This window comes from Kogia breviceps, chromosome 17 (genome assembly GCF_026419965.1).
Source record: "Kogia breviceps isolate mKogBre1 chromosome 17, mKogBre1 haplotype 1, whole genome shotgun sequence".
NCBI classification, from domain to species: domain Eukaryota; kingdom Metazoa; phylum Chordata; class Mammalia; order Artiodactyla; family Physeteridae; genus Kogia; species Kogia breviceps.
In genome coordinates this window covers 63,949,314-63,965,271 of record NC_081326.1, presented here as the reverse complement: position 1 = coordinate 63,965,271, position 15,958 = coordinate 63,949,314, and the positions used below count along the sequence as shown (strand labels likewise).

Sequence of the window (15,958 nt, the reverse complement as noted above, 5' to 3'; positions counted from 1 at the left end):
TAGACAGCTGCAGGCGGACTGAAGAAAACCCGAGGATGCCAGAAAAAGAACTTAGAAAGGTAGAACAGAGAATGCAAAAGAAATTCTGTCTACTCTGCCATTTTATATAGGGTCCTTACGCGGCCAGCGTGTGAAAGGTTAGGGCTTTATCACAAAGGATGTCAAGGTCTGAAGATATCTGTATAGTTTTGAAAATTGCATCTTCAGCTTGCCATAACGCTGCCTAACTTCAGGATAGTTCTGTCCCACCACTCTACTTGTCTTTGCAGTTCTGTCCAGTGAATCCCTGTCTAGACACTGACCTTCAAGAGAAGGAAAGAAAGAAAACAGGAAGGCAGCGGCCTGGGCTTATGAGAAAAGAGGGGCAGGGAGAGGAGTAGGTCAAACGCTCATTACTATTCAGGTGACCATCTTTCTCTGGCTCACTCTACTCCTTTGTCTTTATTCAGGGTAAAGTTTCTGCACATCAAAATTTGCAAGAATCTTGACAAGACATTATGCGCTTTGGTAAAGTAGGGAAATGTACTTAAGTTCTGAAAAATACAGGTAGTTTTGAGAGTCGTAGGTGTTTTTTATAAATGTTGACTATGGTCAGCCTCTCCCCACGAATTTAACATTTAATGAAGCTAGGGAATATGATTTTCCTTTCTTTCTTTTTATTTTGGGGGGGTGGTATTTCCACATATCAGCATATAGCATACCATACTGCCTGTTTATCTTTAGAAAATGCAAACTTTCATATCATAAGATGTTGTTACTAATCTACTAAAGTAGGACAAGTACTTCAGAGGTGATGATAGGCTTGATTTTTAGTGTTTCGATGCTACCCAGCCTAACTTCCAATACCGGAGGGTCCACAGAGTAAATCTGATCTTACATTCAGGCTGTCTCTGGCTGTGAAACAAACCTTGCTCACATGGTGATGAAAAATGGACCCTTTCCTCGTTAGCACCATCTTTCATCCAAAGAAAATGAAAGCCAGAGGATGGTGAATTTGGTCAAAAGGCCTGAAGAATTCATTGACTGGTTAATCAGCATCTAAATAATCAGGAATGGCCCACAAACCTATAAAGCAATTAATTCACCCCCATACTATTTAACCTCAGTCCACAAGAACAGCTCTGAGTAATATACACATACAGGAGCCTCATGAATTTAACACAATCATCCAATAGTATCTTACTTTGCTGCAGAACTCCATTGTATAAAATGGACAAAATTGTGATTGTCAAAACAATAGTTTCAAAGAACCAAGTTTGTACAAAATAAGTCTCTTAAAGATTCTATATTTACCTGTGCTATCTGAAATCTTTGTGAGCTCCTAATCTACTAATAAAAGATATGTTATTTTAAATCAAGTTGATAACTGAGGATCGCTCTGGGTACATTCCTGATAAATTTATGGTGAAATTTAGTGATCAATTATTCTGGCTGGAAGTTGGGGTGAAAGGGGAGGAACAGGAGAGAAAGGGGAAAAATGACCATTTATCAAAGTCCCACCTAACCGTGTACTTATTTGATGCAAGAATCAATTAAAAAAAAATTCCAGGATTCACTTATGAGTTGTAGTTGGGTTTTGCCCTGTTATCTACTCTGATATCCTTTTTGGCAAGACACTGATGTTAATGATTTATTGAAATCTGGTTTACATGCCGTTGTACTCACAGGTAAGCGGAACATGGCACCGAGAAATTGTGCTTTATTTTTTCCATAGCAGTGTGGGGGATTCTGAAGCCCTTTCAAATGCTACTGGGACTACTTTGAGGAAAGAGAGAAAGATGAGAATGGAAGAAAAAAATTCTATAACCTCGTTCATTGCCTGCTCTACTTGCATCCTTATCCTTAATCTGGTCGAAATCATTGAGTCCTCCATCTTCTTTAGGTTTCACTGCTGCAAGAGAGACCCAGGTTAGGAGGTGACTTGAGTATGACGCCAGGATCAATGTTGACAATGAGATGAGAGCCAGAAGTGAAGCCAGAAGAGGCTGTGAAGCCAGAACTGGAAATGAGATGTTGAGGGTCCTCACCATGTGACATCTACAATATACATTCCATTCATCCGTACAGGTGTGAAATTTACAACCAAACAGATAATACTCACTCAGAGGATAAGGGTCTACTGTCATTGACATAATATTATTTGGTACACTCTAGCTGAAATGTGCACATTATTAAGACGTTCTTAACACGTTACTTCCGGGAAGACTTTTTCTGGTGAAGTGTGGAATGGAAAGGGAACATGGAGCAAGACGACACGGATGGGTATCACCTGGGAAATCCAGTAGTCCGCTCCATCAGATGCCCACAAGGTAGTATTTACCTTGATTGGCCTTGCAGACTCTGATACCCGATTCTCATTGACTGGACCCAGGAATGCAGACTCATGCTAACAAAACTCACAAGACACTGATGTATTAAAAAAAAAAGAAGGCGACTTTATTATTTACAGTGAACAACAGAAGAATCAGGCATACTGAATCTGCATCAGTCTGTACCAGCCTGATAGTGAATTATCTCCTTGGGAAGGCAAATTACCAGAGGCAAGCGTGGTGCGCAGGGAAGCAGAGCAAGTGGAGGTAATTATGCAGGATTCCAGTGCAAAATGGCCTGAGGCTCTGCAGCTCTGTACCGCACAGGGTTACCCACCTGCCAGGCAGGTTGGATGCCTGCCTCAGCCTGGCAGGTGCTACTGGTCAGACAAGTGCTTTGTTAGGTATCATGACAATTACATTAATAGCTTTTCTTTTTCTCTGTTTTGGAGACAGAGAAAATGCTCTTCTGATGGACACTTTACATGTTTGTGTGTTTTAAAGATGTCAATACCCTCAATTAGGTTACAGTCAAATCTTTCTGCCCAAGGCGTCTTTACGTCTCGTAAGATCACATTGCCTTCCTTGGCTTTAATCTATTAGCTGTTAATTTCTTTGTTTAATTTTCAGAGAGTATTTTCATTTTCCAGCTTTCTGGGATCAAGAGGGCACCATATGGTGGACTCCACATTTGCCTACAGGTTCCACAAAGTGTCAGTTAAATTCAAATCGACCTGTATTCACTGTGCCAACCTTATGCCCACTGCTGTGCCAGATACAAAATAATATTCCGAAGTGTAACGACAGCCTCTAAGGAAACATATCTACTGGATACCCATAGCCCTAAGTTCTTCTTAAGGTATACTTTTCATTCATTTTTCACTAGCATTTATAGATCCTCTCCTATATACCAGGATTAACTAGATATAAGAAATATAAAGATAAAAATTGTCTTGTTCTCTTTAGGAGCTTACAGTCTAGCAAAGAAACAAGACATTAAAAAAAAAAAAAGGTACTCTGCCAAGTGGTATGGAGCCTGGTGGAAAACATACTTTTATATATAAGGGGCAGAGACAGAAGCCATATTTAAAAAAAAAAAAACTATTTCTAAAAAATACTAAATAATAATGATTATTTTAAAACTGTAACAACAGTGATTTGAAGCACAGAGTGTAATAAGTTCCTTTCTCGCTTCTTCTCCCCCCTATTTTACCTCTCAAGGTTGTCTTCAGTAGTTGGAGAATACTCTTTCACATCTTTTTCTCTGTATTTGAAAAGCGTACACACACACAAACTTCTGCATCCCCCAAACACACATATTTTTACACATATATAAACATAAATTTCTATATTTTATCAATGCATGAAATTTATGTATTACACATTCTATTATATAATATACACACACATGCACATATACATTTATGTAATATACACACATGTGAGATCATATTGTTTTATAACTTGTTCTTTTATGTTTCACTTTTGGTTATAAATTATAACATGTATACAGAAAAGTACACAAAACAAATACGCTCAGTTTGGAAAATAAATGACCCCACAGAGCTCCCACCAGGTCAATAAACAGAGAATTCTGAGTACCCCAGAAACTCTGCACCGCCCCCAAAATCATTACCCTAAATTTTATGTTAGCCATTTACAAGCTTTCTGTGTAGTTTTACTACCCATGAGGCAGGCAAAGTCCAAATTCGCCTGGATCAGCAAATGTCCTCAGGGTAAAAGCAGCTCTAGTTCTCTAAAGAACTCTCGCTGAACTCTTGCCTTTCCTTACGGTTCCTTACATTTTCAGGCCTTTGCTGCTCTGAGGATGTTTTCTTAATACATATTCAACAGTTTCAATAATTTTCAGCATGATAATTGTTCAAATAACTTAATCAGCCATATTTCCAGTAACAAAAATTGGTGTCACTTCTGAATTTCTTCCTGTGTTACAGTTCTATGTATAAATGTAGACTCTTATCTACTAGATCCTAACTCCTCAGGGGTTATGAGAAGTAAACATCTTGGATTTCCCACAGCATGAATAGTGAAATATGCAATAAATGCACAAAGACCAAAGAGTAAAGGATTGGAAAAGAGAATGAATGTGTAATTTACTCCCGCCCTTGAGGAGTTTCCATTTTTTGTGTGTGAGGGAGAGGAGATGTATAGGTATAAAACAGTTTGACATGAAACAATTTGAGGCAATAAAGAGATATGTTTAAATGAAATCACTTATATTCACTGACATGAGGACATTTCCAAGATATATTGTTAAGTGGGAAAAAAATGCTGTAGGATGGTGGAGGTGCGTAAAATATATCTAAATCTATAGCTATCTCCATGTGTGTAAATAGGTAGGTGTGTGTGTGTGTGTGTGCTCGCGCCTGTGCATATTCACACACACACACACACACACACACACACACACACACACCATCCAGGAAGACAGACATTATTGGGAAAGGCGTCTTTGAAAAGGTAGGACTTGAAACAGGTCCTGCAGGACTGGTAGAGTTTAAGTTAGAGGGCAGGAGTGGGAGGAAAGTGGGCTTGGTGAACAAGAGTTGTGCTGTGAGCAGACATCAGGGGAGAAATTAGAATGGTACCCAGAGAGGACCGTAGGGAAGTGCATTCACCTGGCTAAAGCTAACTCCAGTTTACATTGAGAGGTAGGATTAAATGGATGTAGGGTCAGGGCATAAAATGTGGAATGTCATTAATATTAAGAGTTTAAAAAAATATTAAGAGTTTAAAATTGGCTTGATGGGAAACAGAAGTCATTACAGGTTACTTTATGAAGTAGTAATATGAGATAATATTAACCTCATGGAGTAGTCTGTGTAGAATGAAATCAAACGTGAAACATCCCTGGTAATTTGTAAAGCGCTAGATCAGTAGCTATTGGTTTTACTAAGTAAGTTATTAGATTAAGAGTCACATTTTAGGGAGACCACCTTGGTATTCTTGCACAGAATGCATTACAGGGGGAGAAAGACTCAGAGCAAGGAGATTCCTTAGCAATATCATATACTTGAAAGAGCTTGCCCAGTTTACACAATCTGAAAAATGCAGATAACTGTCCTACCTCACAGGACTGTTTTAAGAATTAAATGTACATACAATGGCACGGTCAAGTGGATCAGTTCATTTCTTCTCAAATGCTATTATTGTCCAGATGTACATTGATAAAGATCAGAACTGATGCCCTGGTCGTGGGAATGTAAAAGATGAAGCCCGGAGATTTTTCTAAATAAGTAATCAATAAAGATCTATTTATTGGATGTAGAGAATGAAAGAGGAAAAGATAAAGACTTCTTCCTGGTTTCCATCAGGGAACACAGGCAGAATGGCGATGTCCCTGACGGAAACTGACCTCGATCTGCCATCCACAACATTTTTGGAGTTGTGACACTCTTACCATGTGAGTTCCACCTCCTCCATCTCTCCGTCACTCTCAACCCACAGCCCTCCCCACTTGGGTATAAGGCAACCTCCTTGTATTAGTACAAATATGGCTTGAAATATTTTAAAATAAAAGTGCATTTATATTCATTTTATTTTGGAAAAATTTTTTCAAGAACACATAAAAACCTCAAAACAATTGAGACATGCCAAGTTTCTGACTATTCAATGGTTGCAGTGGGCAAAACTTAGCAATACCTTGTTCAAAATGAAAACAAACTCTACATTTGACTTTAAGGGAGAAAAATTCTAGGCAAATGAAATTTGACAGAATTAAATATCTTTAGGGTTTAAAATTATGTGGGTTTGTATTTTTATCATATTAAGGCCCAAATCACAAAATTTTGAAAATCAAAAAAAGATCAATATAAACTAATATAAGTGATAGTTTAAAAATTCTTTTCCTCCAAGTGGATTTTAACTGCTGAGGGGCATGTTATAACCCTGGGCTGTAGTCTGAAAGCAGAGTTTACTGTAGTTTTAACAGTATTCCAGAAGTTTCAGCTGGATACTTTTTGTTGCCTTAGCTAGAGGTCAAAAGCTTGAGGATTATTACATGATAGAAAACAAAACTTCAAAAAGCTTAAAAAGTGACCTGTCATACTTCAGACTCCTTACTTTGCTGTAAGGTCACATTTCTGAGGAAGATGACCGAGTTGGTGATTGTGTAACTAAGCCTCCAGAACTACTTACGACTCTGGAATGTGATCATTGTTTTGCAATGGAGTTGGTCCCCATCGTATGAAAATCTTGGGAAATGAAATATCTTGTTTACCTGCTAGCTCCTGTCAGAGAATAGCTCATTCACACACGGTACCCCAGTACTTTAGTCTAAACTCCCAAACTGCATTGCTGGGTACTAATGATTCTATTTTAAAAGAATGTTAAGAATATTTCTACATACTTGAAAAGGTAAACAAAAGAGGGAGGAGGGTGGGGGAAGAGAGAGGAATGGGAGAGAAGAAAAGAAATGCATCTTTGCTTCACAGTAACGTGGAAAGGGGGAGATAGGAGAGGATGCAGATGAAACGAAATTGGCTCAAGTTGCTATCGCTTGGTTCAAAGTCGAGCTGAGTGCACAGAAGCCCATCTTCTGTGTCTACTTTGTATGTTGAACTGTTCCATAATAAAAAGTTAAAAAAAAAAAAAAAAGAAAAGGCACATACTTAATTTTTGAAGATCGTCTCCTAACTTTTTACCGAAAAAGGGATGATACAGTACTATTAATAGTAGTGCAATAAATATGTCATCTTTAGAACACTGATTTAAGATTTCAAGAGTTCCTGAGGCTTATCTGCCCAACAATAACAAAATTTATGCCAGATAATAATGCTTATTCTGCACATCGTACTTACATAAAGCACTTTCACATCCATTATCTCGGCTGCTCTTCACATTAACACTCTGAGACCTGGCGGGTAACATTCTAATTTGTGAAAAATATGAGGCTCAAAGAAGTTAAGTGAATTTCATTTCTTTCTTTCATTCATCCCACAAACATTTACTCAACTCCTGTGTCAGGTAGACCTGTCCTAGGTATTAGGAATTAAAAGACAAAGAAAATGCGATTCCTTTTTTTTCAAGCGGACAGATTTATAAAACAATTAAATGATGATGTGATTCCTGCTACAATGAAGTGTTTTTCAAAACAGGATTTTAACTATGACCTACAGTAAGAAATACATTTTACATTACAAACCCAGGACACACAAACATGTTTAAGTGAAACAGAAGTTTTATGAAACACTACTCTTCCTATACATGATTCACACTGTGGTAGTTTTTAGCCTACCCTATTCAGTATCTTTTCTTTTTTAATAAAATTGCTGGTCATGACCTTTTACAATTGGGTTGCTGCTTAGAACATTTCATTATTCATTAGTGGGTGTGTCCTACAGTGTGCAAAAGTGTCAGGATGAGCATGACCGGAGTTCTGTGGCAACATGAAAAGAAGCAAAACTGTTCTAGGGAAAGAGAAGGGCCTGAAAGAGGTTAGTCTCTGAGTACTTATCAATATTAAAATGGCAGGTCACAAGGGTCTTAAAGGTCTCAAGAGGCTTTAATCACTTTGCTCTCACAGTAATTGTGCTGTTGCACGCTGGCCAAATACAAAGGAGCAGCAGACTGTGAACTCACTGAAAAGCTACAGAAACAAGCTGCTTTCTTGAAGGGATGTCAGCAGTCATTCATTCTTATTTACTAACTCTTCATTATGTGGCACAGCACCTCACTGGACCATCCTGCTACTACCTGTAAAACAACTATAACGGTTTACTCGGCGACTAAATATTGTGCCCTAAATATTTGTTTTCTCAAAAATTCTCTGGAAGAAAGACTTAAAAACAAGAGACCAGGATAATATGTGTGAGATGTAAAATCAGACACTGTAATTTTTATCAACCACAAATCTGTACTGTGATTTTGTTCAAGGCCTTAATCTTGTATCTCAGAGTCCCCAGAATTTGCTGTCCGTCCAGGCAGTTGTGTAGCTGCTGTGTACAGAGCTCAGGGAAGAGAAGAGGCAGCAAAAGCACGAATATCTCATGCAGCTGCCCCCTGCTGTCTAACAGGGACACGGTCAAGATCAGGGAGACCCATCGATTTGACTTTGCTTTGTCATTTCCTCCAGTAGGAAGGTTTCCATTTTCAGGTACTTGTTCTGAGAATCTACTTTGCCCAAATGCACCAAAGACTCATTTTGTGAACTTGACCTAGTCTGCCAAGTCCTTTGTGCCTTTTATCCAATAAGCAATAAAAGAGAAAAGGTGCTTTTCCACATCAGCATGTGCTCAGCTTACAGGAGTGCTACTATTCCTCAGGCATTCAATAAATATTCATCAAGGATACTGATATTGACACTGAGCAGAAAATAGACAAAAGGAAGAAAGTTAATTGGATTTCATGAAATGTAGAGGACTACAGCTGTTTCTCATCCCTACTTCCCCAAAGGGAAACATGGTTTGAATATCAATGATAAAAGATTTTGTTGGCTGACGTATTCGTAATTAAAATCAAACCAAACTGAACCAAACCAAAAACATCAACCAGCATTTGTGCCTTTAATCATGTAATTGGAGGGTTTTAGTAAACTGAAAGTATTCTGGGTTAGGCCTTATAGGTATTAACTCAGTAACAGAGCGATGGCCAGAAGGAAATGAAAATTATAGTTTTCAGAAAGTCACTGAAAAGCATAAGCCATCTGTAAAGACATTCTGAGCTTTGGATGAATCTCTCTGTTTGGAAGACACGTTTAGGGTTGATACCTTTGAATATTCTAAGAAGTCTAAATAGGTGAATGAACTACAGTCTAAAAGACCTTCATGTTTTAGACTACACAAAAGATTTATTTTAAGAATACTCTTTAATTTAGACCAAGTATAATAGTTTCAAAACTCTGTAAATATTTAGTTGACAATCAAATGATAAAACACTAAAACCATCAACCACCAGAACATAAGCTGGGTATTGTTCTCCTTCTATAATCTTTAGGACTCACTTCCAACTTTGTATGAAGCGTCTTCAAGGGACTGCACTACTTCAGGCATCTTGAACCCATCGTGTCCACAACCAAACTCTAATTCGCTTCTACCCTTTCTTTCCTCCTACCAACCTCCCAGAACACCCATTCTTCTTAATTAATTCCAGGGATCCCTGAAATGAGTATGCACAAGAAATATCCACAGGAGAGGGGGTTAAATATTATAACTTTCATACTGGATTCATGCTCAAAAGTATTTAACTATTTAGAGTATGTGATTTTTTAAAAGTTGAGACAACTAATCTAATCTAGGCCTCCTCACTGCCTTCAGACCATCAGTCTACTAAGGGCTTACATTCTTTCTCAAAATCTCTTCCACTTCTTTTCCTTCCATTTCCACCACCTCTTCAGTAGCTCAGCTTCTCCATGTCTTGCTGGGATTTCTGCAGGAGTCTTTCTTCCATCTTGCCTCACTTCTTGCAATATCTTTTTCCAACTCATTCCTTGCTCTGCCACTAGAAGTATCTTCACTAGTCAGATAATATCACTCATTAAAAAAAGAAAAGAAAAAAAGCACTACCTACACAATATTCCAAACACTGGAATGTGGTTTTTACAACCTTCTATACTCTTAGCTCAACCTAGGAAAGTAGTGGGAAAAAAAGCATGACTTTCAGGCTTAGGTTTGAGTTTCGGCCCTGCCTCTTAACGAGCTTTGTGACTTTGGGGAAAATCACTTAGGCTTCCTGACCTTTTATTTCCATTTTCGAATGGTGATATTAATAGCTCACAAAACTGTTACGTAAATCAAATGAGATCAGCTATGTATGAGAAGGAACGTAACACAGAGCCAGACACACACTAATCGATCATCAGTTGTTTGATCCCTTCGTGCTCTAGGTTCGCTACTTCTACCGCCCTCTGCCTCGCTCCCACTACACCTGACCCCACGACCCTGGCACATTACACACCAACCCATCTGCAAGACATGTTTCCCTCAAATATGACATGCGCTCTCAGGCCCCTGTGGTTCTGATTACGTTTTACACCCTCTGCCTCATATGTCCTTTACTGCCTTCTCAAGTGAAATTCTACCCATGCCTCAAGGCCCAGATCAAATGTCAACTCTTCCAGGGAGTCTTCCCTTTATTCCACTGATCAGAATTAACCACTTTTCCTTCCTGTTCTCCCTGCACACTGCTTACAGCTTTACTTTCGTAATTTATTTCTTTGCATTATAATATTACTACTATATTTGTATAAAATATAAAATTGCATTTACATATGTTACCTGCATGAATTATAAGCTTCTTGAAGGCAGAAAGCATGCTTTTCTTCTTTTAATTCTCAGCAATTAACACCTTGTACTGGAAGGGACTTAATAAAGGTCTGCTGATTGAATAAATAAACATTTCCAAAAGGAGTAAATTTTTACCAGAACAAAACACCAATCACTTGTCTCAACTTTTGAGGTAATTTTTAGAAAACAACTTCTACCTGAAAAATACACTATTAGTTAATCTTTACAATACATAAATTAAAAACAAGAAAGAAATGACTTAAAAATGGTAAATTTTTGACATTTCAGACTCAAAGAACAAGATATTATTTTTAAACTATTAAACTGATAATATCAATTGTCATCCACTGGCAGCCTACTAGTGAGTGAATAGTAATAGAGGGTAATGATTCAAAGAGGAAAATCATGATACATACATAAATGGAATATTAGACATCAATTAAAAATCATATTTTCAAATACTTAATGAACTCACACTATACTGAGTAAAATAATCAGAACACAAAACGGATCCCAATCTTGCAAGGACATATTTTATAAGAAAAAAAGACTAAGGAAATACAGAAGACATTAACATGTGGTTACCTCCAAGTGGTGGGACTACAGGTAATTTTTATTTTTTGTCTTTTATATCATCTAAATGTTCTACAACACATACACTTGTATAGTTAGAAAAGTAGTTTTTAAAAGGATTGAACATCAAGAAATTCTCATTAAAGCTTAACCAGATTTGCAAATACTAAAAAAGTTATTAGCCCAGTAAAAGACTTCCTGCTTCTTAATATTAATTGCAACATATTTGTGTAGACATGATCAAACACCGAGAGTTGATGCTGTAGTTTAGAAAAAGATATGAAGAAAAGCTTTCCTCCATTCTAAACAGAAAGCAGAGCAAGTAAACACTTGACTAGTCATTCAGTAGGCAGCAAAGCACCAGCTCTGGAGGGGGAGAGACTTGGTTAGCTCCAGCTCAGCCGCTTGTCAGCCGTGCTCCTCGCTTTGTCTGAGCTGTAGGCGCCCTCTCCACAGATGAGGGAAAGTCCCCATGCTTCCTCACCGTTACCTGCAGAACCTGTGCGGACACCGTTAAGGACACCTCTACCCCAGTGTCTAGGACATGGACGGGCCTCTCCTATCTCGCATCTCACAGATCTGGAGACTGTCCAACCCCATTGGAGGATGGACGAGGATGAGTACAGGGGTTCATTCTGCCGTGAAGGGAACCTGAAAGGTTGCTTAAGCTTGCTGGGTAGTGAAGGCTGATTCTAAAGGAGACCCTGAGGGGTTTCGGCTGCACCAGCTGTGGCCGTGAATGTGGCGCTCCCTGGTGGAGCCCTCTGCAAAGTGGGATGGGGCCACTAAAAGGAAGCTGATGATAGGTGGGTGAACGGGTGAAGACGGGGGACTGGGAAGAACACAAACAGCTGAGAGAGAGGGAGGAGGGAAGAGGTTTCGGAGGGCAGTGCCACTGAAGGGGCACGGAAAAGCGGAAGCTAAGGGAGAAAGTGGAAATAACCAGATTGTGGAAGAGGGGGGAGGAAGGGGGAGAGGGAAAGTTGTCTCTTCCTCGGCACTGTCTTCCTCCCTGAAGTTTCTCCCCCATTCGTGTTCATCCCTCTGCTTCTCCCTCTTTTCTACGCCCCCCTCAACTTCACTCCCCAAACCACACTTTTATTCTCAAGAGTCACTCCTACTCCCTCTCCGACAAGTGGCATTCCTTTCTCCAGGAGCCAGGAAGTGAAAACCTAGCAAAACACTGGAGTGCTCTGCAATGCCCAAACTGGCTTCCCAAACCCTCAAGGTCCCCTAGCATCGAGGATAACATCTAGAACTGACCCTGGCTGCAGGTATGAGGGGCCACAGCATAGAGAGAGCAGCTGTTCGCCTCCCTACTTTCTGTTCCTGGCCACCCGGTGTCCTCATTTGCACTATCTTCAATCACAAAGGATGCACTGTCTTCTAATTACAAACGACCCACGCGAATGTCCCATGATTAGAACTTACCCTCTGATAATTGTATGGTCACCTTCCTTTCCTGGCAAATGTATAAAACGTTATTTTAAAACGTCAGGATCGGACATGTTTCAAACAAAGAACACACGAAGACTGGGCCACGAGAATAATGCATTTGTTTCCAAGGTACATCACCTCGACTCCCAATATGTCAGTTTAATGTGCCAAGGAAAAGCTCAAGACACAACGCTGGATTCTGGTTTTCTTGAAGAAAATTGTTATGCATTCTTTTTTACAAATAAATGTAAAGGTTGTGCTGAATCGAAAGTGTAAATAAAGTGTTGCATATGTGGGTGCTGAGTGGGGGCAACTTCAGAGACTGAAGGATATACTTTGATAAAACTGGAACAAGTCTATTAAAAAATCATCTTTTGGAAATCATTACTTGAAAAACAAGAAAATGCTAATCTTGTACCAGGAAATGCATTCAATCCCTGGTTAAGGTGGGTTATTTTATCCCTCACCAAACAGTAGGATAACCTGTTTACAAGCGCCAAAGGCTGTGCCCCCTCTAGTGAAAACTCAAGTGTCCTTGCAAACAGCTCTGTTCAGCAAATACGTATGATTTGCTCCCATGTTAAGAGGACACTTCCTTGTAAAATGTACCAAGAAATAAGAAAGGGAGCATCTTACTAAATAAAAACAAAGGTACCCCAAAGCACAATACGAAACAAACATTAACTATCGGGGACCTCCCTGGAGAAACTTCTTCCCTCACTGTACCTTTAGACCCTGCGCTGTAGGGGATGCTGGCAAACTACTGATTATGGGAACAGGGTGGGCTGGTGATTTTTACTTCTTCCACTTCTCTTGCAGCTCTCAGGAACCGAGAGACAGAGCCAAGGAAGAAACAAGAGCTGCAGGGCTCTGAATAACTGGTTAGTAGTGTTGACGATAAAAAAGGAATTGCTGGGTTTGAGGTGAATGGAGTTGAAGGGACAGAAGGAGGTTGTGAGAGAGCTTGAAAGAGCCGCAAGATGAGAAGCAGCACTGCCTTCCATTGAAGGAAAAGGCTTTCCTGTTAGCTGAGTTGTTTCCAGGCACTGCCCCATGGTGCCTCTCTGAACAGCAGAAACCAACACTGGTTCAAGAGCTGATTTTAGTCTCTGAGGTAATGTGAAAGAACATTAGGTTCTCAGACTCAGCTCATTTTAGGGATTAGCACATATAGCCTAAGAAAGGTAATGCTGGGTAAGCAGTCAATCTCTCTAGCCCACTTATGAAGCCACTTCGTTTTAGCAATAGATTTTAGCAAAAGTACTCCAAAACAATCACTAATTAAAAAAAAAAATCTCACAAAAGAGATCATATTATCACTGGTGTGCTGACTTCCCGTTTTCTCCTACTTCTAAAGAGTTCTTTCTTTTTCCTCAACAAAGCCAGTCAACAAGAGGCAGTTTACACAATGGCTGAGGGCATGGACTCTGAAGCCAGATTTTCTGGGTTTGAATCACGAATATGAAGTTGGGCAAATTGCTCAACTCAATATCCTACTCTGTAAAATGGAGATGATACCACCACCCAACTCACAGCACCTTGAACAGGGCTGGCTACACAGGAAGTGCTCAAAGAAGGTCAATGACTGTCACTGGTTTAAAAAAAAAATGTTACTACCGCAAGGTAATAACATCCTTGTACCTAGACTTAAAAAAAAAAAAAAAAAGCAAGCATATGACTAATGTATTTAATAACTTGTACACCTGCCTTTCCAAGTTAAGAATGTACTTCTTGAAGGCTTACTAACTTTTTGTCTCAAATATCTCACAGTTTCCGGCATATAATAAGAGCTCATACATGTACAGGAATGAATGAAAGAAAAGGAACAAAGCTTTGTGGATCAAATAAGGCTGTAATATTTGCCGTATAAATAAATTCAGATTTAGTGAGCTTTTAGTAAGTGCCTACTTTATTCTAGACCCTGAGTGAAGTCTTTATGTTGTTTTAATTAATACATTTCTATGGAAAAAGACACATCTATGTAACTGCATAATAAAAGAGTGGCTACTGGGCTGTGCTGAGACTTATTTAGACTAGGCCCTTTCAGTTTACAACCCAGAAAGGGCTGGTTAACTAAACCTTGCTGAACTAATTTTCAAGCCATACAAATCACTAACTCATTTATATGCCCCCAAAATGTAGCAGCAGAGGGACCACATGACCAAGACACAAGGGAAGAGGCTATATAGCAGGCCTGGCATTCTCTCCTCTAGGTCGAGGGCAGCGCGATGGTACTCCTTTGGGGTACAAAAAGCACCTTGGGGATATTTTTAGCACCCATAAGGCCCAAGTCAGAAAGCCCTGCTTTAAAGGATCTCTTTAGCCACAGAATAAGGAAGTACATTATTAGATTCAGGACTTGGCAGCAACTCCATTTCCAAATGTTAGTTCTTCATGAAATCGTTATGTATCTCAGGGAAATTTCATATTGATCTCAGCTCTTTTACGTTTTACTTTACTGGGAAGAAAATTCTAAGCCAGCATAAATGAATAAGTGGATTTCAGTCTTCTGAAAGGGCTTTTTGGGTGTGGTTGAGATAGCGAACTTTGCAAACTTAGCAACACAGGATACATTATGAGTAAGTCCTTTCCTTTTTTTTTTTTTTCTTCCCTAAATAATGATGCTAACTCACCAGATCCTTCTGAAAGAGGTCCTTTTATTAATTTCAATGAAGTCAAGTACAGAACACGTTGTAATATGAAGCGCCATTTATGCAACTATGTTGAAATTCTCTGCCAGAGTTACATCTCCTCATGAAAGAATTTTATGGTAAAACAATTTCAAATATCAATCATTAGCTTAGGCTCATTTTGGTTTTAGGCTGTCTTTCTATACAAATCATTGAAATCCTAAGGCATAGTGATAGTACCCTACAATAGAAAAAAAAAAAAAATCCTGTTCCCCACAGTTTATAATAAAAGAGCTGAAACCAAACCTCAATTGAAATTATATTGTTAGGCAACTCCAGAAACTAAACACAAAAACATGTTAAAGTAAAGATTGCAACATCAAGGGAAAACCATCCTCATATATATAGTTTTAGATTCCCAGCCGTTCCTAACCCCAGCCCAGATGAGATCAACTGAACCTTCAGAGGCTTTCCTGCAGTGAGCCAACAAGCAACTCACTCCTTTCTCAACCACACGGGTTACCCAAAGAAAGGCATCCAATGCATTTTAAAGGGCCAATAGAAATCCTGTGGGTGGGTTTGGTCTGCCTTTCAAAACCAATGAACTTCCCATTATATAACCTTTAATAACAAGAGAGAAGTTTACAGTCATACACCCAACTAAACTCCAAGGCTGCATGCCTCACCATACTTTTTTTTTTTTTTTTTTTTTTAGAAGAAGCCGTAAGAAAAAGGAAAAGGAAAAGCTTTCTGAATGGCACAGTTC

General features: G+C 39.1%; 1 protein-coding gene across 4 annotated transcripts in view; it reads right to left on the bottom strand.

Annotated features, from left to right (window-relative positions):
* The window catches only part of NSMCE2 (NSE2 (MMS21) homolog, SMC5-SMC6 complex SUMO ligase), a 221,352-nt gene that overhangs the window by 101,702 nt on the left and 103,692 nt on the right, over nt 1-15,958 (bottom strand). For 2 of the 4 annotated variants that reach the window (XM_067017870.1, XM_067017872.1), the window contains exon 5: nt 1,808-1,891. The exons of 1 other annotated variant lie outside the window; for it this stretch is intronic. In XM_067017870.1, the coding sequence (XP_066873971.1) occupies nt 1,808-1,891 (84 nt within the window). The remainder of the gene's footprint in view (nt 1-1,807; nt 1,892-15,958) is intronic. One more of the 4 variants, XM_067017871.1, reaches the window with a different exon arrangement.